General features: G+C 38.7%; 1 protein-coding gene across 1 annotated transcript in view; it reads right to left on the bottom strand.

Annotated features, from left to right (window-relative positions):
* Positions 1–24,995, bottom strand: part of chd7 (chromodomain helicase DNA binding protein 7) — a 187,084-nt gene that overhangs the window by 148,319 nt on the left and 13,770 nt on the right. The window contains 1 exon segment of the mRNA XM_052022851.1: positions 10,914–12,750. Within this exon segment, the coding sequence (XP_051878811.1) occupies positions 10,914–12,563 (1,650 nt within the window). The 5' untranslated portion in view covers positions 12,564–12,750.

Here is a 24,995-nt window from a genome sequence, read left to right as displayed (position 1 = left end):
ACCTTCAGTCAATATTTTACCCCTCTAACATTGAGATTGCAAAACAAAGTCATTTCCATCTTCAAAAGATAGAAAATTTACAATTTTTTGTTTAATTAGTTATGCAAATTGTACCAGCAAATAAGAAAATCAGGAATCTAAGATTTGCAAAACTTCTGTGGTCTTTCAACTTGTTGATCTGATTAAGATCAATGAGTCACTGATCTGGATGCTATATGAATTGCATCCATTTCCAAAATGATTCTGCTTCTCTAGCCTGGAAACTGCACTTCTATCTCTGTCCCTGCCATCCTCAGATTTTTGTCAATCATACCTCTTTCCAATCAAATTATGCAACAATGCCTACTATAGTGCAAGCTGAATATTTAGCTGAAACAAGGTAGGACAAGATCATGTTCCACTTGGTTTAGTCTGTGATTACTTGTAAGAAAAAGAGGATTAGAAATCTGAGAGTTTTCAAAGAAATAACGTAAAGTACTTTTCAAAAGTTACAGGTAATGAAAATACAAGAACTTGCAAAAGTAATGGGTAACAAAACTGCATGGTTAAATGCAGGTATATCAAACTGAATATACAAAGAATGCACTAGCTGCCAGAGTACAGTAGCAGAAAAACTAGAGAATGGATGATTTCCTGTCAGTCTCTAGGTAAAACAGCAAGTTCCATTGTACTTCACCTGCAGTGTGGCAAAATGCCCCATGGTGCTTCCATGGAGTGTTCTCAAAGACCAGACCAAGCTGCACAAGATTAGATTACCAAAAGCCTTTTTGAGAAGAGGAGGGGTTTAGGAAAGAAATTCTTTTATCATCTGCAAACTTGGATGTGTTATTCAACTTTTTCTATATATTGTAAAATGGAGCTCCAACATGGATGGCAGATTAGTCAGTGACCCCAAATTACTATAATTATGTAGAAATTAAGGGCTTGAGAGTTGAAAGGACAGCCACCAGAACTAGAGGAACACTGGCATCTCAGAGTAATTCTACAATTGGAGATTACAGCAATAGGGAGGGTCAAGACTGCAGAGGAATTTGAAAACAAGGATGAGAATTTTAAGTGAAGTGTTGCTTAACCAGGAGCCAGTATAGATCAGCAAGCACGGGTGTGTGCATGAGCAAAATTGGTGGGAATTAGGTTTCAGGTAGCAGAGCTTTGGGTGACATATTTATGAAGTATAGAACAAGGGAGGTCAAAAGGTGAAACATTAGAAATGTATGAATGAACATTTGAGTAGATAAATTGAGGTGGGCTTGAGATAAACAATATTACAGGAAAATAGGAAGTCTTTGTGACAGCACGGTCCATAGCTTAACTCCAAAGTCTATTACAAGGTAATTCAATTTTATTAATAGCAGACATTTTTATCCAAAAAGGTTAACTATTAAATCTATCAGATTTCATGCATCAATATTTGAGATCTAATATAATTTGACTTTGAAGTAAAGCTCCTCAAAACTAACTTGTTTCTGAATTGAAAGACGTTGAGATTAAAGAAAGCAGCACATTAGCTACTTAAGTAACCATAATTTGTGTGTTCTCCTTGCAGTGATCAACTGATCAGCTAACCAAGGCTCACCTGTCAGCACTCCAGTTTCCAACACTTAGAAAAACTTGAATAATCTCCAAGTCGGTAAGTGATGAAAAAAACCTTGCTTTAAGTAAAAACAAGATGCAGGTATCTTACAAATAATAACTAGGTACTTGATAACATATGCAATTTAGCACTCAAGTATAGTGAAATACACCAAGGAATAGGAAACATGATTACATTTAAATGAATAGAATAAAATCTAGACTTACTGGTGCAACAGAGTAGTTTCAAACTGCACAGTGACACTTGCTGTCAAAAAGATGCTTCTATCTGATCTATGATCTACAAGAACATTCAAATATTACTAAGTTTGGGGATATTGTTTCCACCTACCAACCAGCTTATAAAATCTTCACCCATCCTCAACCATTTCAAGTAATGGTAACAAATACAAGGAAGATTCCATGTTTTAGATTTTACCTTTTAGGACAGACTGAAAAAGCTTACTAGGAAAATGTTACAACATATTATTTGTTGTGCTAAAAGTAGTATCCTGTAAGACAAAACCAAATTAACAGAATCTGGAGATGACTAGCTAAAGCAATGTAGTTAACGAACTTTATGCTAAGATTCAACATAGAGCAGAGTGCCACCTAGTGTTTTACCTAATTGAAGTATTCAAAGGGGAAATGGATCAATTCTGGAATTGAGAATCACTAGAAATATAATAGTCTTCAGATGAGACAGACCCAAAGCTTTTAAGTGTTCATTATACATTCAAGGCATTTTAACACTATTTGAAGGATGAAATCTCTTCAATGGCTTGATGAGCAACAAATTACATGGCTATTTATGAGAACTGTCAGTCAGATGAAGCAGTCTTCAAAATGGCTGCTGCATTTCTATATCACAGTACCTTAAAGTGATTAACAGCATGTGAAGTGTTTTAAGGGAATATTGCACACATTAAATGATCAAATCAGTTTCCAAAACAAGTAGACTGGATAACCTTTTCCCATATCTGCATTCAAATAAATTAATTCATTTTCTTTTTATCTCCATTAAAATCAAGTGGGAAGGTAACCCTAGAAAAAAAACTTTCTGTAGTTATAAGACATTCAAGCCTTCTTTCAATTAAATTTTGAACAGGAAATGCCAACAATTCATTTTGCAACAATTTGAACCAAACCCTTTCAATATTAGCGGAAACTTTCACCTAGAGTCTCATTTGTAAAATGAGAATCAGACACCAAGGCTTTAAACATCCATAATCTCTCAGATAATCAAATTTAAAAAAACTATCCTAATGGTCTAGTGGGTAAAGAAGCCAGCCAGTAGAACTGCAAGCTCTTCAACCATGGCTGCCAGGCAGAGAGCAAGAATAATTGCACTACACATCGACTGAGGAGATTAACAAAAAATCCTGCACCCAATTCGGGAATACTTGGAGAAACAGAACAGAGTAGTTCAGCACAGGAACATCCCCTTCAGCCCATAACGTCTGTGCCAACCATGATGCCAATTTAAACTGCAGATCTGCCTGCTCATGGTCTAGATCTCTCAATTCCCTGCCTGTTCATGCATCTGTCCAAATACCTCAAACATTGCTATTGTATCCATTTCCACCACTTCCCCTGAGCATGTTCCAGGCACCTACCACTGTGTAAAAATAAAATGTGCCACGTAAATCTCCTTTAAACTTTCCCCCTCTCACCTTAAAGCTATGCCCTCTAGTATTTGATATTTCCATCGTGGGAATAAGACTCATTATCTATCCTGTCTTTGCCTGTCATAATTTTTGTATACTTTTATCAGGTGGGACCTGTTGTAATGTGGCAAAATGTCCCAATGATGGGACCAGTTTCATTTTGTTTTCTCCCTGACTTGCAAGTTCACCAAAAGAACATCCATTTTGGCAGTGTGATATGAGCAATTCATGCTATTGCCCCTGGAACTGTACCATCTACAACTTGTGTGGGAAAAGTGGCTCATCTGGAAGTGCTGTATATTAAACCAATCATACATTTGTGAGAAATAATTAAATCATGCTTTTAACTTGCAGCCAAATCACTGGAAAATGTAGTAAACTTTTTATAATATTAGAATGCCATATGAGAGGGATCCAAGCACAATTCTTTACATTTGAGAGCTTGATTTGACTTATATTAAGGGGAGAAGCTACAACACAGATCCAGCTCCTCTCCATAAACAGCTTTTAGACACAACTAACAGGCAGCTCATTGACTTCAAGTCTGAGTGCTATCAAAACCTGAAGGAAGTTCATGGGCAAGAACAAAATCAAGTTTTTAAAATTCTTACCTATCCTAACCCCACTCTCACCCCCAATACTCCTAAATATTTCTTTGTATGCTGTAAAGAGTTATTGGCAGGTCCTCTTGGCTGCCATGAACACCTTCCCTGTAGCCATTGTAGCAGAAATGCAGTGAACATGGATCAAATTGTATATACACTTTCCTCAAGTTACAGCAACTGAACACAACTTGGACTTCAATTTAGACTATTCTGAAAAAATCCATTCTGGCATTTCCTGTCTCTTCAAACTTCTCAGTATTCACCCCCAAAACTGTCATTTCCTGTTAGGCAGTAGTCAGTTTCTTAAAATACACTTTTGCAAAGATTTGTATGTTAATATGGTAAAGTAACCCCATTTGAAAAATGAACAACGGAAGATTCTTTCCTCCAATCATCTTTTAGCACCTGGAATTAAGGATTATCCTGAGTGTTCCTACCTACACCACCCATTGGAATCCAACTTGCCAAACAAAGCTAGTTTAGCCCAAGGAGACATATCTTCAGTAAATCTTATAATTTCATTCCTGTATTACATGTAGTTTTTGTTGGAGCTAGAAAAGTCAAAGGGGAAAACAGCAGCATATCTTCAAATATTTTAATCATTGAATAATTTGGTTTCCATCATAACTTTTGTTAGCCATCATTAGTTATCACAATGCAACGATCTGAGGAACAGAAAATGTTGATTGACTGCATTTTATGTTTACTGTTTCTACAAGTACATACATGCAGACTCAAGTGGATGGATTTTATGAATTTCATGTAGTGCAAGCTTGCCATATCTGCATTGAAAATGGTGTTTCTCTTTTTCAAGTGTCAATAATCTACACAATTTTAAATCATATTTTGAATTTACAATTAGCATGTTAATAAATCTAACATACCAATATTCTCTGAATGAGTTTTGTATAAATAAGAGTTCCAGTATAGATGAGAATTGTGTCTGAAGTATTTCTTAAAAAAATATTAAATTCAAAAACTAACCTGTTCTACAACATAGTCCCAAGTTGATATATAAACTACAAAACTGTTTAAGACCAGACAATAAATACCTTTTATTCTGAGTGTGCATAGGCATCACTCAAAAAAAATCAAGGGGAAGTTGTAGAATTTTTACAAAAATTAGAAATTCAATGTTACTATGAATTGGGATTGGTGGTCTCAAATTCAGTAATTGCCTCTTCCAATTTACTTAATCACTGAAAAAGGACATTCTGTGCACAACAGCACAAATTAAAATTGACATTTTGTTCAATTGCAAATTGGAAGTTACCCTGACAGTACTACAAAAATAGTTAACCTTTAACTATGATGAAGACTGCAAAATCTGTTTCAATTATAAAACTTATTGAAGACAGCGAGAGGTTGACACACACCTGAATCTGACCACTATTTTTGTGGCACCAATAGCATGAACCAAAATAATGAGAAAGCCCACATGCAGAAGAAAACAAAGGACAAGAACACCTGGCTTACTGACTAATTTAACACGCCTTTCTATTGAGTTTTGCACATGCCTAACTTTCCTGCTTAAATAATGTTCTTTGAAATCTACACTTCAAATTTTCAAATTGTGTGCTTTAGGTCTATCTTGGTAATTGTGTGTTACCAAATTCTTCAATAAGTGTATTTCAAACTCTCTCCTTTGACATGTGCTCTACAGGACTGAGGGTTTGAGCTTTTAAAAATTAAACCCTTGAAGTCATTCCTTTACATAGTTAAATCAGTTATTGCAGCACAATAACTATGATTCCATCTTGCTAATCTCTCTCCTTTTATTTCGTAAGAAAATTTTTTGAAAGTCCTGTTAGCAGTTTAAATCAGTGGCTCACGACTGATCACGAGTTGAAGCTTCATACGTACTTGGGACATAGTAATTTTAGAACATGACTTACAAATTGCTTCATACTAACAAAAGTAGGGATAGGTCACACAGCCCATCAGGTTTGCCACTCAATAAGGTCATGGCAGATCCTGTTCAAATCCACTTTCCTGCCCAACTCCCATAACCCAATTCACTTTGTGTGGAAAAGTCTACTGATCTTGTACTTGAATCTACTCAATAAATCATAAACAGCCTTCGGAGAAAGTGAATTCATAAGATCTACAAAACTACAAATGTTGCCTCATCCCATTTGTAAATTTCAAGAAAAGGGATTAGCCATGTTTCCTAGCTCTGGACTGTACTGCCTGAAGAAACAGTCTCTTAGCATCTCCCTATTAATATGTCCACACACATTCTCCAATGTGTATAGGACAATCTTCCTCAAACTCTCACTCTCTTCACAGAAGAACACCCCTTTCCCCCCCCCCCCCCACAAATTAGACTAATTGATTCTGTGAATGTAAACTCCAGCAACTCAAAGTACATCTTTACTTGGGTACAGCAACCAAGATTGTAGCGAGTTCTCAAATATGGTCTCACCAAGTCCTGATACAAAATCAGCAAGACTTCTTTCCATTTGTACTCTAGGCCTTTACAATTGTCAACTTACCATCTGCATTCCAAACTGCTCATTGTATTTGGATATTTAGAGTTTCTGAACACCAGGATCCTGCCAAATACCAATTTCCAGTTTTTCCACAGTTTCAAAAAAGCTGCTTTTCTATTCCTGATGAAGTGCATAGCCTCTTATTTCCCCAGATTATAATGTACCTGCCAATGCTCACTTTGTCAATATTCTTCTACAACCATACACCCTCTTCACAGTTCACTTCCCCAGCTTCCTTGTCAGAGATACTATACTCAAGATGGCATCATTAAACAGGGCTCCATTTGCATGTTCAGGTGCTACTAAAGATCCCACGACACTATTCAATGATGGGCAGATATTTTTTGATCATTCAACACGCATTAAGAGGTCATTCCTCTCGATAAACACCAACATTGATGTACAGAATACAATTTCCATATTCACCTATATAGCAACTTACGACTCCACTTCCGAAGTATTATGTTATTGGACTGGATAATGCATGATACAAAATTTGATCTCTTAAAATAATTCTAAATTTGGTATGATTTCGTGATTATTACAATCCTGCACACATTAACCTTCAACGCAGATCCATTTAAATTTTAGTGGGGGAAAATAAAAAGTTTAGTTTTTAAAAAAATACCCACATTTTTGATGTGAATATTTCAAAGACATTAAATTCAATGCTTAGTCATTTCTCTAGTCAAACACATGGTAGAACAAACTAATACACCATAAAAGGCAAACACCTGGAGTTTCAGTAAACAAGCTTTATTTTGTTGCCTTTATGTCTTTGATAGGTATTGTATGATACTATAGCAAAGAGCAGCAAAACATGAAGAATTAGATAATGTGCCAAGAGATTAGGAGAGAGGAGAGTTTTGCTTCACCAATAAAATTTTGCCAGGTTCAAATTGGCTAACAAAGGAGCAGTTAAATTTTTGAATATCAACAAACTTAAGATGCTAGAAATCTGACAGAAAAAAACCCCAGAAAATACTGGAAAACAGGTCTGTGGAGAGAGAAGATCCAAGCTAACATTACAGATTGCTTTGGAACTGACCAGTTCTGGCACAAACTGGAAAGGTAGCCTTTGCTGATTACATCAGAATTGGTCAGTCCGAATGCAAGGTCATCAACCTGCAATGTTAACTCAATTTTTCTCTCTCAACTAATGCTGCCTGACCTGCTGAGTATTTCCAGTATTTTCAGTTTTTATTTCAGATTTCCAGTAACTGCTGTGCTCTGAATTTCAGTTCCAGCATTTTTCAGTGTTCACATTCATCTCTAGTTATGCCTCTGCCAGAGACCAGTTCTAATCAATACACTTCGTGCTTTCACCAACATCTCTAAAGTGTCACAAATACCATTTTATGTCACTCAGTCTCCACCCTATTACTGTCATGCCCAGTGTTCTCTCCCAACCCTGTCTTTTCAACAAACTTCCTGACTTTTACCACTTCCCAGTTCTAGTGCAATATCACCAGCTGAAAACATTGGCCATTTCTACAGATGTTGCTTGACCTGCTAAGTATTTCCAGCTTTTCTTTACAAAAATTACACTTTTCCCATTAGCAGAAATAAAACCAAAGAAATCAGTCAAATATTTCATGTATGTTAGAAGGCTAATGGGATACAAGTCCAATGATATTTAAATATAATAGAAAAAGATTAATGAAGCACATCACAATGTGAAAATACGTATGCAACCTTATATAGTGTAACTGCCAAATTATAATATAATTAACATATTTTATACATCAATGGGACAAAGACATTTGGTTGAAAATTAAATTCAGTTGCATCTATACTGCAACACATTACAGCTACAGCATTGGAAACAGTAATAAACAACATGGAACCAAATTGTGCTTGCTGCTCCTTCAAAAATTTTCAATGACATCCAAAAATATCTGACCCTCAAAGCAAAGGGGTAAAATGCAAATCTTACATAAATTGCACAAGTAATTCATTGTTTGGTAAAACAGATTCTGAAAAGGTATCAAAAATGGATTTGAGTTCTGATGAGATATTTTGCTTTCTTAGGGATGTTGAGTTCTTAAAACAGCTAAAAGTGTACTCTGAAAATTGGAGCTAACATATTATATTGGCTGTCAGGAAAATATTCATTGCAACAGGTTACATTTGTGTAATGTGGTTTTTGCTGGCATTGCTAATGCTTTAAATTTTATTTTTGCTTCAAAATGATCAATGACTCAAAAAGTTAATCAAGATACAAAGATGCAACTTTTCAAAGCATATTCAACTTTTTTTTTAAAATGGCAAAGGCCCCCCCTCAGGAAAGCTTTAGGCAACAATAGCTTCCAAAATTTGAGAACTTAAGTGTACAGAGCACTGAAAACTTTCTTTTCCAAATAAAGCCAAGAGAAACTACCCATTCAAGTTTCTCCTCCAAAGATAGTGGGAAAATAAAACAAGAAATTTTCAATAATTTCAGGATTTAACAGAATTCAGTAATCTCCAACTAATATTTATGCAATAACCTTCACTTAGGGAAAGGTGTCATGAACTATTTTATGCTAAAGAAGAAAACAATGTACTTTGAACAAGATTATAAACCAAGATTAAAACAGGAGACTAAAGTGGTGACTTTAGAGACATAATAATGAAAGTAGTGGAGAGAGAAGGCAAGGGAAATGAATTTGATTGAAAGTATCAGATGAGGAGAAATGGGGCTGGTAACTCTAAAAGCCATGGTCAAGCCGACACAAGGTTGGAAGAAAGCAACTTGGCAATGCAGTGGATGTAGCATACAAAAATCCAGCTCTAGGCAAGCTGTAGATGCTGGAATCTGGAGCAACACAAAATACTGGAAGAACTCAGAAAGTCAGGCAGCATCTGTGGAGGGAAATGGACAGTCTATGTTTTGGGTTGAGACCCTTAATCTGGATTGAAGAGGGGAGATAGCCAGTACATAAAGGTGGAGGGAAGGGGTGGAGCAAGGGCTGGCAGGTGATAGATGGATCCAGGTGTAGGGGGGGGGATGAAAGGCAGATGAAGGAGGGGGGAGAGTAGGAATGATATCATAAGCTGGAGCATGGAATAAAGGGAGGGAGGTGGGGAGGGGAACCAGTGGGAGTGTGTGGGTGATGGGCAGATGGAGAGGGTCGGGGGGGGAGGGGGGAGAAAGAGGGAGGGAGGGAAAGAGTTAGGGTGATGGAGGCCAGTTGGATCAAGAGGAGAAGGAAAAGAGAAAGGGAAAAAGGACAGAGGGACAGAAGTTTGAGAATTTGATATTTATGCTGCCAGGTTGGAGAATGCCCAGGCGGAATAAGAGGTGCTGTTCCTCTAATTTACGTTTAACCTCGACTTGGCAGTGGAGGAGGCCAAGGACAGACTTGGTGAACTGTACACGGATTCCCCCATCTCTTCATTCAGCCAGTGATGCCAGCTAGATTTATAGCCATTAAAGCAAAAACATGGATGCTTAAAAACATGCTCCTTAGCAGCATTGAGCTGAAGGAGCCCAGCAAATAGATCACCTGACATGAAGACAGTAATTGAACCTTGGTAATATGTAATACACACCCAAATAGATGGAATAGTCTAACAGAACATCACAGAACAGCACCCATAAGGTTACGATGCATAGAAGAGTTTCAAAGGAAGGGGAAGTTTGGAGATGGAGTAACAAGTTGATCATACATTTCTTTTTGAGGAAAATAGCTTGAAGGAAATAAGCACAATGCACAAGACTGATAAGGTATTTATTAGTCATGTGTACTTTGAAACATACAGTGAAATGCCCCTTTTTGCATTACTGAGAATGTGCTGGGGGCAGCCTGCAAGTGTTGCCACTCTTCAGGCACCAACATAATACGTCCACAACTTCCTAACCTGTACGCCTTTGGAATGTGGGAGGAAACCGGAGCACCCAGAGGAAACCCACGCAAACACAGGGAGAATGTACAAACTCTTTAGACAGCGGCGGGAATTGAACCTTGGTCGCTGGTGCTGTAATAGCGTTACGCTAACTGCTACAGCCAGAAGTTGAGATGGGAAAGGAATTGAAGGAGTAAATAACAGGCTTCCTAGCAAAATGGAAAGAAACTGCAGAACTGGATGAGAAAGGAATAAGTGCCAGGAAAGCTTCAAATGAAGAGCAGTGAAGAGGAGGATTCAACAGTAAATTAGTAAAACATCAATTGTAAGCTTTAAAAGGCTAGCTTTACTTCATAGTGTAAAGAGAGACATGAACAATATCAATGGCACAAATATAACCACAGATCAACAACACTGCTGAATACTGTTGCAAGTGATGCCGAGTCCTCACTATCCTAGTTACTGGAACATTTAAGTGACCTGTTGATTTCCATGCTGAAATAAATGTTCTCCATTTCAACAACATATTAACATGTAGATTTTCTTCAATTGTTCATAAAACATTAATGCCAACAGCATGTAAAACAAAATTTCATGCAACAGAGTTGATAATTGCATTAAATTCACTAGCAATCTCATGCCAAAACATCAACAAATATTGATGAGCTTTTATACTATAACAGCCAATTACATGCAAAGGAGCATACTTTGGTTATTCAAAACTGCTGTAATTCAGAGAGATCACTCACCTGATGTTGGGCAGACACCTGTTGCGATGTAGCCTTGGGTGATGAATGCTGTGACTGTACCCATGGCTGATGCTGATGAGGTGAAGGAGAAGTTTGATGGTGCACCGTTGGATGCTGTTTCACAGGTGGACAAGTTGGCAACTGAGGCTGAAAAGGCTGATTTGGGTGCTGTTGGCCAGACATAATGCGTTCCTGCATCACCTGATCTGCATGATTCCCACTGGGGCCCAGTGCGCCGACTGGTCTTGGAAGGCTCCCAATATCCCTTGGCACAGAAGGGCTCATGTACTGTGGTGTCTGAATGCTTCTGGGACCCATGCTCCTCTGTCCAAGTCCCATGGTACCTGGGGACTGATGTGGCTGTTGCGGCAGGGGCATGTTTGGATAACTTCCAACTTCAAGCTGCATTCCAGCACTGCCTGGCCTAACCTGTGGTGGAGGGGTACCTGCTGGGTTATTCATAGCTTTCATAGGTGACATTGGAGATGGAGAAGCGTATGTTCCCTGAGACTGCGTTGGATGCATAGTTTGTGCATTAATTTGGTTAAGTGGACCACTTGGATGTATAGGCTGCTGGTGCATTAATCCTTGGCTAGTTCCAGCTGGGAATCCAACAGTATTTGGATAGCGGGGTATTGCCTGATTCACAGATGGGTTATTATTAAGGCCTAGGTTTTGATTGATCCCTGTATTACTGTTAACTAATCCCTGATTAATGTTACTATAAGGATATTGTGAATACTGCCCTGAGCTACTTACAGACTGTGAAGGTACTGCTTGGCTACGTGAAGTAAAATTTAAGTTTTGCTGCCTGCTACTGGCTTGCTGAGAAGGACTAGGGGAAAATCTAGGACTATGAGCAATGGAATCCCCATGGAGAGTATTAGGTGGAGGGGGATGGGGATGGTATTGCTGTGATGGAGTGTGACGCAAGGAAGGGCCCATGTTGGGAGTTTGCTGTGGCATGCGGGATAAGTGACCTGGCCCTGAAGTTCCCATGAAAGGATTTCCCTGACTAAGGGCCTCTTGTGCCTGAGTGAATTGGTTCACCCTCTGCTGTTGAGGCTGGTTGTGCTGTTGCAAAGAATAATCACTACGTGTCAGGTAATTCCCCATCTGTTGCATATGTTGAGCATGCCCTTGCCCCTGAGGTGGTGGCTGTTGCTGCTGCTGTTGCTGGAAGGCAGGTCGGGTCTGGTCTGGCACCTGGACAGCACGTGGTCCCCACATGGAACTGCTGTCCACAAACTGCTGTCCACACCTTTCATTCTGCATAGTTGGGTATACGCCCATCTGAGCTCCACTGTGAGGGACTGGTGGAACTGAGGGATTGTGGTATTGTGAATGAGGCGATGCCATGCCATTCCCAGGAGTATTACCAATCATTCGGTTAGGCTGATCTACCAGATGAATTTTCTGCTGTTCAAACGGACCAAAATGATCATAATGAGTCAGCTTAGTTTGAGTCTGAGTAGGTGGGGGATGATGGAGGGGAGACTGCATGGAGCCAAATCCTTGATCCATGGGTAGTTGTTGCCCAAGGGCATTCACTGGATTCTCTGAGAAACCACATTCTCCAAGACCTTCAAGCCCTTCACTGAAAATGTTCCCATCATCACCAAACAAACTCAGCATACCAGGATCTGCCATCTTCCTTGTGTTTGTAGCTCTCCTAGTGGCACAAAAAGTGAACTATTCTCTGCTTCACCTCACTCGCTTCCCTTCGAGGTGTACGTCCTGAAAGCCTTAAATCCTATGACTAATCTCCTGCATGTCACTCCATATTTCCTTAATTCTTTTGGACAATTCAGTGTCAGGCAAAGTCTGGATAGAGATCCTAAGGAGAAAATGAAAATAAAATAAAATTGGGGACAAATGGAATGAATAACGTGACACAAACATAGACAATCATTAAGGCAGTGTTAAAATGACCCCTTCCTCTTGTATGATCTGACACAAATAGTTTTAAAAACTTAAAACTTTCTAGAAAGATAACTAGTAGTACTGAGTAGTTTTCTCATTCTTTTACATATAATTTCTACCAAAAATATACTACACAATAGATTCAAAACCAATGAAAACACTAACCTGGCCCATTAATTAATTCTTCATTACACTCCTCAGATCTACATTCTTGGTTACAAAACAACAAAAGAACAGAAATTGCAGCCACAGCAGCTGCCACCACACCAGGCAAGCAGCTGTACCACTACAGCAGAGCACTCCATCTGCTACAGTAATGCCTAGAAAAGGTTCCAACCTCTTCCACTGTGTCTTTAACCTCATCATCCCTAATTGTTTAGAAATGCAAGCAGAATTATAGGTGATAAAATTCAACTACTCTACAGCATTACATTTTCAATAAAAGTTTATAAGACTGCATGCCATAATTATCATAGCAGAGTCTGCATATATGCATAACCCGCACTAAGTTTAGAATGTTAATTGTACCAAAATATTTATCTAAATTTATCCTTTGCATCCTTGCACTTAGTTATAATTAAATTTAAACATAACTGCTAACACCATAATTAGATTGAAGATATTTCACTTGTAGATATTTGACAGGCAATACCTGGTTATTGAGGTAAATACAGAGAATAAGCATTTTTCCACACAGATGCTTTTACAAGTAGTCAATACAATGGATTTACAGATTCCAGGCCATACTTTTGAAATGATCCCGACAAAGGAAGCACAGCCACAGGGTTCATCACTCACCTCGAGGCAAACAGATTACCAGTGATGTAACAAGCTCCATTTGTGACTAAGTGCAAGCGTACTCCATCTGGAGTCTCTAGCCTATTACTCTTTAACTACTACTTTACCATTCAGATAAATCTAAACAGGATAACCATTTATTAGTGAATGCTAACCTCTATTGAGTCAGAACTATAACAACTGACCCTGCAGGACCAGAGAGAATTGAGAAACAGTGATCCAATTACTCCTTTTAGTTTTGTTTTACAAAACATTTACAATCTCAGAGCCAAGCTGGTACTTGTAGCTCCACTTCAATGAATCTCAAATAAACAATTTCTTGAGCAACAGAGCCAAATGTTTCTTCTACTCATTCCACTAATCACTACTTTTTCCCCCCTTTCTTATCAACAAGAATAGGGTTGACAAACACACTGGTTTTTTTTAAGTACTTTACCACGAGTTTGAACAAAGAGCACCATCTCTCACTTTGACACTGTACATTGCTCAACATCATTTCAGAGCATTCTGGTCCGCTATGACATTCACAAGTACAATTACACAGCATGAAACAAAACAGCTTCAGAACCATCTGCCCCTACTGACCTATTTCTTTATATTCAAGTGCAATTATCCTTAATCACTTATACTGGAGGGGAATGCCTATGCGTAGAAAATTAAGTACAAATCTAGAAAATACACATTTTTGGAAGACTCAAGTTAAAGGGTGGAGAATGAACCAGAAAGCAAAGTCTCATTTCAGCTCATTCTTTACACTAGGTATTTTAATATGTCAGTGCAATACATAAAGTGGATAGAGGGAAGCTAGGGGAGGTAATTTCACTACCAATATTCTAGTGACAGCACTGCACCAAGTGATCTCCAGGCAATTATATTTGTTTATAAAGCAGAGACTAAATTACTAGGGCACCAAGGGGTGGAGCCCAATGTCTACATGCTGAGGCACAGGGGAAAAAAGCCACAATCGACTATTAATAATTTTCTTCCTAGTTTGTGCAACAAACCAATTCTTTCATTGTGTACCAAGGAGCTTTCAAGAGGCTATAATCATCTATTTGAAAAGGGCTGTCCCACACTTTCACAGGGCTCAAACTCAAATAAGCTTCCCTTAAACTCACCACATTCCACTTTATTCCCTCTCCAAGTGCCTACTGCAGTGGAAAATAATTTATCTGTATTTTTTCCAGAGCACAGCTTACATGATAGAGCTGCTTATCTGCCATGAATAAATGGCAGTACAAAGACAGGATGAGTGCCAAAGGACACAAGTGGACAAAGGTCAGCACTAAGCTGACTTTGTGTAGACCTCTGGCTGTTGTATGAGCATATGGTGGCCTTTTTCTGGCTAGTTATATTGTAATTGATCTAAAATTTTAAAAAAACACAATCTACCTTAAAACCACTTTGACTATAAACTGGACTGGTATACCAAATGCAGTTGTGCATTTTTGGGATCTATACAATTGCATCCTCTTCATCATCCCCAAGACCACACCCTCTCGCAGTACTCAAATGATCTTGAGCCTCAGTTTCTATCCAATTCAACAACTTCCGACACTGGAGTTCTCTCTTTTCTGCCTTACGCTTACCAGAAATATCAGTTCTAAAATACATACAACCTCGACTCATTCACACAGTATTAAAGCTCACTAACCACTTCAAGAAATGTCATATGCTGCCCTTGAACCTTCCCAGTAAAAACATATGGAACCTACATATTGAGCACTGAAATAGTATATACACAGGACAAAACGTCAGTACCCCTTGCCACAAACTGTAGACAACATTCCTGTTGCTGAATAACTGAAACATACATTGAAAACAGTTATTTTCACGTCATCAACTGTTTCATATGTAACAAGTGTATTTTATAAGTTGCAAGTTTAAGTCTTAACACCAAGATATTTCAATTGTCAAATTCAGATAATCCAATCAAACCAGGCTACAACAAAAATCACATTACGCAGTGCTCATAAATTACCAACTACGTGCATATAGATATTAGAAGTCGTGGTTTTAATTTCTAACATAAACCTTGTAAATATTATATTGTTTGTGGGGAAAATAACCCAACAGCACAAGATCTCAGGAACTAAATACAAGATTCTGGTCAAGGACAGGGGAATGTTAAGTTACCACTGTGATGTATTTGGTTTATATTCTGCAGAAATTGCAAGATTCACATCTGATGCTTGCCAGTCTGATCAAACTTCCTGTTCACACTTAAACAGGTCCATGAATAGGTCAACTGGTGAAAATTCAGTGCAACAATTTATTACAATCAAAATGCAAACAATCCAAAAACATGAATCAACTTCATACAAACAGAAAATACATGCATTTCTACTTGATCAAACTGCTGATACTAAATTCCCCACAAAAGGTGGGAAGTTTTATTTTTGCAAGAGCAGCTAGATATGTGAAGCGCATCATACATATACAGCAAACTGTTAAGCTATCACCAGAGCCTATAAGTTAAAGTTGATTATTTCTTCTCATTGAATGTTAGGTCCTTCCTATCTCTTCATACTGATAGGGCCATATACCAGTTAACCACTTCAATACATTAGAGCCAGAGTCATACAGCACAGAAACAGGCCCTCCAGCCCAACTCATCCATGCCAACCAAGGTGCCTACCTGAGCTAGTCCCATATCCCTCTAAATCCTTTCTATCCATGTACCTACCTAAATGTCTTTTAAATGCAAGTGTACCCATTTCTACCATTTCCTCTGGCAGCTTATCTCACATACACACCACACGCTGTGTGGGGGGAAAACTTGCCCTTCAAGTCCCCTTAAATTTTCTCCTCTAACCTTAAATCTATGCCTTCTAGTTTTAGACTCACTTACTCTGGGAAAAAGACTGACCATTCATCTTATCTATGCCCCTCACGATTTTATGTACCCTTATAATGTCACTCTTCAGTCTACTACACTCCCAGGAAAAAAGCCCCAGCCTATTCAGTCTTCTTATAACTCAAGCCCTCTTGAATCAGTAACATCCTCTTGAATCTTTTCTGCACCCTTTCCAGCTTAATGACATCCTTTCTATAGATAGGCAACCAGAACGGCACACAATACTCCAAGTGTGGTCTCACCAGTGCCCTACAGAGTGGTAACATGACATTCCAACTCTTGTACTCAATGCCCTGACCAATGAATGCAAAGCATGCCAAAAGGCTTCTTCACCACCGTTTACCCATGATGCCATTTTCAGGTCACTATGTAGTTGTACCCATAGGTCTTTCTGTTCCACAACTCACTCCAGTACCCTTCCATTTATTGTGCAAGTTCTGCCCTGGTTTAATTTACCAAAATACATTACTTCACATTTGTCCAAGTGAAATTCCATCTACCATTCCTTGGCCCACACCCCCAGTTAATCTAGATCCTGTCATAATCTTAACTTTCTTCACCGTCCACTATACCATCAATTTTAGTGTCACCTGCAACTTACTGACTACACTCTCATCCAAGTTGTTAATATAGATAAGGAACAACAGTTGGAACCTAGCACTAATCCCTGTGGCATACCACTGGTTACAGGCCTCCAATCTGAAAAGCAACCTCCACTGCCACCTACCACCAATCCAATTTTGTATGCAATTGGCTAGACCACCCTGGACCCCATGCGCTCTAACGTTCCAGACCAGTCTACCATGTGGGACTTTATCAAAGACCATGCTAAAGTCCATGTAAACTGCATCTACTGTCCTGCCTTCAATCCTCTTGGTCACTTCTTCAAAGAATTCAGTCATGCTGGCAAGGCAATATTTATTCAAAAAAATAAAATTCTTTCTTAAACTGAAGTTACATGCACTTTTTCCACTGTAAAGGCAAATCAAGAACTTTAGAACATCAGAGTGGTGACCAGTAATGTTCTCATCAGCAACCTTTAAAATCCTGGGATAGAAACCATGGGAACATGACATTTATTCCACAAACATTAGTTTTGCCCCTTATTCTGTTGTACATTCTTTGGGCTGCCAGTCATTCTTTTTTCTCTACTGAGAACACAGGTGCAAAGTAATTATTCAATGTGTCTGCCATTGCACTATTTTGATCCATTCTCTTGAGTATAGAAGGGAAAAGAAAGCAAGGGAAATTGATTGGTTAGCCTAACATCTGTTGTCAGGTACATAGTAAGGCCTTATAATTGTGGGTGATATGAATGAACACCGTTAACTATTTTCAACCAATCAGAAACACCCAGTACGGTTTTGGAGAGGGTAGGTCATACATAAAACTAATTAAATTCTTAAGAACTGTCTAAATTGCTGGACAGTGGCAGAACAATGAATGTTTATGGAGCTATTTCAAAGGAATTCCAAAATACATTTCATAAAGTTCCTCATAAGAGACTAATTTAAGTTAAAGCCATTTCTAATTATGATAAATTATTGACTTGTTTAGGAAATTAGCTGAGTGGCAGGAAATGGGCAGGGACTTGAGTATTCAGAATATGACAAATAGTGGTTTCCATGAATTTGCATTGGTCCCTCAAATTCTCACTGATTATAAACATGAAGTTATCTACTGTGGAACTCTGTGTTTCCTAAATGGGAGGAAAAGGAGACTTGGGATTGAACGTAGATGAAAATTTCATGGATGGGTACCAAAAAAAATGAAGACAAAGGGCAGTGATCATAGTTATGCTACAGCAATGCAAAACCTAGGTTGGACTACCTGCTTAGTGATGAGTTTTGGGCACCACACTCAAGGACATACTGGCCTTTGGAAGGAATGCAATACAAATTTATTAGAGACTCCTGGACTCAAGGGATTAAATTGAGGAAGGAGAGATTAAACAAATTATGAATGTCAAGGTATTAAAAGGGAACTGTTGGCATAGACAGAAAGGCATGCCCTTGGGGTGTGAAGCTTGGAAATACTTTTACATAAAGGTGGTAGAGGCTTAGAATTTTACAATAGCAATAATTACAAGGTCAATTATTAATTTTGTATCCAAGACAGCAAGTTATGCTACTTATACAAACTTCTGATTAGATCCATCTATACTTGTGTTCAGACATAAAATTTAGTGGTGATGCTAGGAACAGTTTTTCACTCCGGTGGTAGAATAAATCATGAACATTCTTTCCGCGTTGCCACCAATGAACAAACCCTTGGACATCACACTTAGATAAGAGTATTATTCAGCAAGATTAGTAAGTATTATTGAACCATGGCAGGTATATAGAGTTGAGAGATCAACCATAATCCAATTGACTGACAAGAGCAAATTCAGGGTTAGTTCCTGCGAGAAGGAATTACGAGGCTGATGATAAAACTAGAAGATGACCATGACTCCAGTTTAAACAATGCAGACTGCATCTCTCCTTACCACTTCAGGTTTCTTCAGAAGCATTTACCAGTTATTTACTTCAACAGGTGTGCCATCATGATGTGGGGCTCACAACTCTCTTCTATACCCTGCAGCAAGTCTAAATTTGCTACAAGCCTGACAGAGCAACCTGTTTCCCCAAAGTGTTGCCTCAATAGCAGGTGATAAAGGAACAATCACCTCCCACACTAATGTGAGATTATTTGAGTGGTTTAAACAGATAGGCTCAAAACAGCTTTTGACACCTGCAGCCATTACTAATAGAATCATGGAACTCACTGGAGGCCAATAGTCAGTAATAAGATAGTATATTAGGCAGCATCAGCTATGTGACAGGTCCAACAACTGAGTTTAGATTGGTGCAAGGAGAAATGCTGATCAAGTACAGGTGACTGGTTCAACCAATCCTATTGGCAGGAAGACCATGCTTAAGCAAAGGTTCTGATAACCCTTGTCTAAATGTTTTTTTAATTTATGGGTGGTGGGTGTCACCGGCAAAGCTAACATTTATTACCAATTCCAAAACAGCCTCAGCAATTTGTCAGGGCAGGTAAGTGTCAATCACATTTCTGAGGGTCTAGAGTCACATTGAGACTAGCAGATACAAGGTCAAATTTCCTTCCCAAATTCAGTCAATCTGCAAAGGTTTCAAATTTTCCTTTCATATGCAATAGAGCTTAGTTTTCAACTCAGGTGCAAAGTACTGGCTGTCACCTGAGTTTGCAGACAAGATCACCAATTTTCCTAGACATTTTCCACAAAATGTTCCCCTCTGCCAACCCTACTTGAACAGGATGCATTTTTGAAGACAATACAGCTTCACGGTCAACATTATCATTTTTTTGTTCCAATTTAACTCAATTTAAATTCAGCCCCCATGAATAGGATTTAATCTATTTCCAGACCACAAGTCCTGGTCTGGATTACAAGCTCACTAACTTAGAATGCAGTGGTACAATGTTTAAGTACCTGCAAAATTTTGAAGAGAATAATAGCAACATCATTCCGGTTGCGCAGTTATTTCCTTCTGCTCCAATTGCGATTGATCTATATTTTGCATGCTAAAACTGCTATTAAAAAAAAAATCAGTCTGTACTTAAATTTTATTCATAGCGCAACAGTGGGTTGCTGCTTCATTTCCTTCTCTTCCACCTCAAGTATTTTTTCCTAAAGGTACCAAACCCTGTTAAAACAAAAATGCTGAAAGAACTCAGCATTTCAGGTCAATGATAGGTCATCAACCTGAAACGTTAACTTTATTTCTCTCTACTGATGCTGTCTAACCTGCTGACCATCTCCAACACTGGTTTTATTTCAGATTTTCAGCACCCGCAGTTTGCGCTTCTAAAATTGCACAATGCATTAAATACATGGATTTAACAGATTTTATAACAGACATTGCAAAATAAAATTCCTAAATACTATTATCTCCTGTTTAAAGGGATAGGACTGCACCAATATTAAGTTTCTTGCTTTGTATTTATCCATTTTTGCAAACTTTCAAATGAAACAACATATCTTCTAGAATATTTGAGTATGCTTATTTAACTCCAGTTAAAAAAAATTGACTATTTGCAAAGGCAGTGTTCAGGGTCAACAGTTAAAAGCAATGTTGAATGTACACAAGAATAGCAGATGTGCCAAGGACAAATTCTATAGTATGCCAACCAACAATCTGCAGATATTGGAAATCCAAAATAAAAAACAGAAAATGGAGACACTCAACAGGTCAGTATCATCTGTTCTTATTTCTATAGTATTCATATTGATTTAGGCATTTTCATTTTAAGGTACAACTTTGAAGTAATAGCTTAATTTTGGTTAAGTAATACATAGGCATGTAGGAACTCAAGTACATTATATTATTAATGGATAAATTATTGAGCCAAGGACTAGACAGACTTCAAGTAGGAAACCCAAGTTTTTTTTCAACAAATTAGATGCCAGAATTGACAATGTGAAAGCATTTAAAAAATAAAATTAGATTTTGTACAATTTCCTCAGAAATTTAAGAAATCTGTCCATTACTCCAACAGTCAAGTTTTAAACGTTCTTTTGCACTTTCCACGTCAAAAAGATTGCATGCAGGAACTGAAGACAGCAACGTTTAAAGTTAACTGACAAACAATATCAACTTGACAAGCAATTCTGTAAAAAAAAAGACAAGTTTGTGATGTACTACCAGAAATTGACATTGTTATACTTGCTCAAATGCATGTGAAGTAGTATACCACCGGAATGAATTTTTCAGGTTAATTTGGTCATGTTAAATATTGCAAGTAGCAGCATCAAGCATTGTCAGAGAATTAATACCACTTGAATCTACAGTATTTGCAAGAAGTGCAGGGGTAGCAATATGAATTTTGGCAGTAAACTGTCATAGATCTGGCTTCACTTTACACTAATATCAATTTCATTTTATTCCAAATTCATAAAAGTAAAAGTTTTCCCCCTTCCTGTTTGTTGATGGCAATTAATATGCAATAAAACATACACTGCTTTGAAACAAATGAAGCAATACACATGGGTACAACAAAATTACAAATAAAATAGGGCAAAACAGATGGATACAGAAAGAGATTGAGCAGCTTTACCAACACAAAAAGCAAACCTCAAGTGTCAGCAAAAGTCTTTTTCATACATATGAGAAAATACCTTTTTGTTCTAATCTATTAGAATAAAGCAGAGTTCTTTGATAATTAAGTGCTTCTGACCCAATTATCTTCCTACCAAATTTCCATTTTTCTCTCTGCACTTTCAGCATTAGTATACAATGTGCACAAAAGGGTGGTACAGCTAGTACGGTCATAAAGTCCTACACCACGGAAAAAGGCCCTTCAGCCTAACTCGCCCATGCTGACCAAGATGCCCATCTAAGCTAGTCCCATTTGCCTGTGTTTGGCCCATATCCCTCTAAACCTTTCTATCTATGCCTTTTAAGCATCAAGCTCATTCCATTTCTGCATCACCCGCTGAATGAAGTTGCCCCTCAGGTTCCTTTTAAATCTTTCCCCTCTCAGCTCCAGCAACAAGGGTTGAATCCTGACCTCGGGCACTGTCTGTGTGGAGTTTGCATGCTCACCAAATGAATGCATGCAAGCGCACCCTTTTCCTCTCAAGCTAATTGGTAGGTTAATTGGCTGCTGCAAATTGGTCCTGGTGAATGGTGGTATCAGGGGGAGCTGATGGAAATGTGGGAGGGTTATTGGGTGTTTGATAGTCAGCATGGATGAGGCAGTTCCCACACTCTGACTCCTTCCCCCATGTTCCAGAAGGTTGGACAGACGATTATTTACCATCCCTCCAGTTTTGTGAAAAAGTTTTTGATCTGTGGTCAGCACAAAGGTAACCGATTTTGTTAGTGGAGGGTCTGCTACTAGAAAGAGCAAAGAATGGGCAACCATGGTACAGAGAGCGGTGCTGATGCTTCATAGCTCCAGCGACTCGTTTGATTCCAACCTCCGGTGCCACACATTCTCTTTGATCGCGAGGGCTTCCCCCAGGTGCTCTGGTTTCCTGCCACATCTCGAAGACGCATTGGTTGGAGGGTTAATCGGTTACTGTAAAATACCCCGTGTGCATGGATGGTGGGAGAATGGGGGGCATTAACAGGCACATTCAATGTTAATGGAAAATAAGGTGGGGGGGGGGGGGGGGGCAGAATGGGATTGCTCTGAGACCCAGCATAGATCTGACAGGCTGAATAGCCCATGTCATATGGAAATATTTGTTCATCCCCATCATATGCAAGCACAGACTAACCAGTAATTTGGACATTCCCTGTCCCTGAGAATTGCTTGGTCATCGCTTCCACTTAGGTCCTGCCCCCAAAACGTAATAGTAGGAATTCACCTTCAAGGGGAAGTCCAGATAAACCTTCCAATGCATAGCCATGCCACTAAGACCAAACTTGGTATTTCAAATGCTTAATATTTGGAAAATGAAAATAATAAAATGCCACGGCCTTCAATTACTGAAAAAGGATGTTGAACCATCATCCTGCACCATAGGTGGGAATGGAGACTAGAATTCAATTGAACTGCAGCATCTAAACTACATCATTGGAGCCGAAGTCAAGCATTTCAAACACAAGGTTCAAAGTGGAACTAATTGGATGGTGGTAGCAAGGACAGAATGGACAAATGCTGCTCTTGAACACCTGGCAACAAGTGCAGATTGATTTTGGTGGAAGCTATAGAGGAGCTTGCCTGGCCTCAACTCAGCTGCTGAGAGGCAAAGTAAAATATCACAAAGAGAAAGCAGAATTTATTTTAGAAAAATTATGATTCTACAAAGGTTTAATACACTTCCTTTACATCTTTTGTTGTTCAAGAGACAGCAGTTTTCCAGCAACTACACAAAGCTAGATGAAAAAGTAATATCATTGACTAGTTCCTCATTATAGAATTAGTCACTCATAGCTTTTAGAATCAAAAATACAACAGAAAACAAATCAGTCCATCATGTTTGCTTATGGAGAAATGAATTACCGAGTCAAATCCCACTTCTAACATTCGATCTCCAATTGTAGCTCCAAGTACTATTCAAACACGAGGGGGGGTTTCTGGCTTTACCCCCATTAGGTTCGAGTTCCAAAACTGGACAACCCTCTGTATGAAAACATTCTCCCTCTAATCATATTACTTTAAAATCTATGCTTCCCTAGCTTTGATCACCCCAAGTGACAGACACCTCAAGTGTGTGCAACTCAAGTTTTCCCTCAGCTTCCTTCATTCCAAATAGAATGGAGATTCCCCAAATCTTTCCCTTATTCCTACAAATTTCTTGTGACCTTGCACCTTATTGCACTGCACTCTCTGTAGCTGTGACACTTTACTCTGTACTGTTATCGTTTTTACCTGTACTACCTCAAGGCACTCTGTACTAACCCAATGTAACTGCACTGTGTAATGAATTGACCTGTATGATCGGTATGCAAAGCAAGTTTTTCACTTGTGACAATAATAAATAAACCAAAACCTACCAGCTATTATGGATAATTTTTACAGTAGCTAATTAACCCACCAACCAGCATATCTTCAGCATGTAGAAGTAAACCAGCACACCTGGGCGGGGGGGGGGGGGGGGGGGGGGGAGGTGGGCCCACAGTAACCTACAAAGTTGCAGGGAGAATACAAACTCCAAGCTGACAACACCGGAGCTCAAGAATGAAACCACACAACAGCATATCCTGCTGCACCTCTGTGCTGCCCTATTCTTGTGTAAATTCAACAAGTTATGACAATGAATTCCACTTAAAACAGCTTAAGCAAGCACACACTTAATGCAGAGTTAACGTCAATAGAGGGTACAATGTACCACAGGAGTGGAAAGTCACCACTGCATCTAGCTAGTTCTATCGATGAGAGTCGATTCCAGCCGACAAGTTACAAAACAAAACTGGTGACAGAAACCAAAATGTAATCTAACGGACATACAGCAGAAGGATTGGTTTGTGTACTGACACCACAAATAAAGAAATGCTGCTTGAAATAGACCTACCCATTAGTGAAGAGGTTAAGTTCAAGATGGAAGAACAAGGGAGGGCAAAAGGAGAGAAGAAGCTGTTTGTAAATTGGAAGCAGAAAGAGGGTTAAAGTTATTTACATGATGTTCTTCATGTGCTTAGGACCTTCCAAAGCACTTTCACAGCCAAACAATTAATTGAAAAATGCAATGGCCAACTTGTGGGAAATTGCAGCAACATTTAAAAAAAATGTAAGTTTGACAACCAATGAGATTTATGGACGTCATTGTTTTGGGAGCACTGGTTTAGGATGCAGGTTATGCTTCTTTGCACAAGTGATTTTTTAAAAAAATATCAATCTGAACCGACAGATGATGCTTTGGTGGCTTTCTGCTAAAACCAAAAATGGAACATCAAAAGGCAGAGGAATTTTCTTGCTTCAGTATGGGCCATTATCAGCAGAGAACTCTCAGGCAAGATCGTTATGGGTTCAGCCTTAAATACATGAAGTCGTGCACAATTCTGACCTGGAAATAAATCACCATTCCT

Source organism: Pristis pectinata, chromosome 9, assembly GCF_009764475.1.
Source record: "Pristis pectinata isolate sPriPec2 chromosome 9, sPriPec2.1.pri, whole genome shotgun sequence".
Taxonomy (NCBI): Eukaryota; Metazoa; Chordata; class Chondrichthyes; order Rhinopristiformes; family Pristidae; genus Pristis; species Pristis pectinata.
Note: the sequence above shows the minus strand (reverse complement) of the source record. Positions and strands in the feature narration are given on the sequence as shown.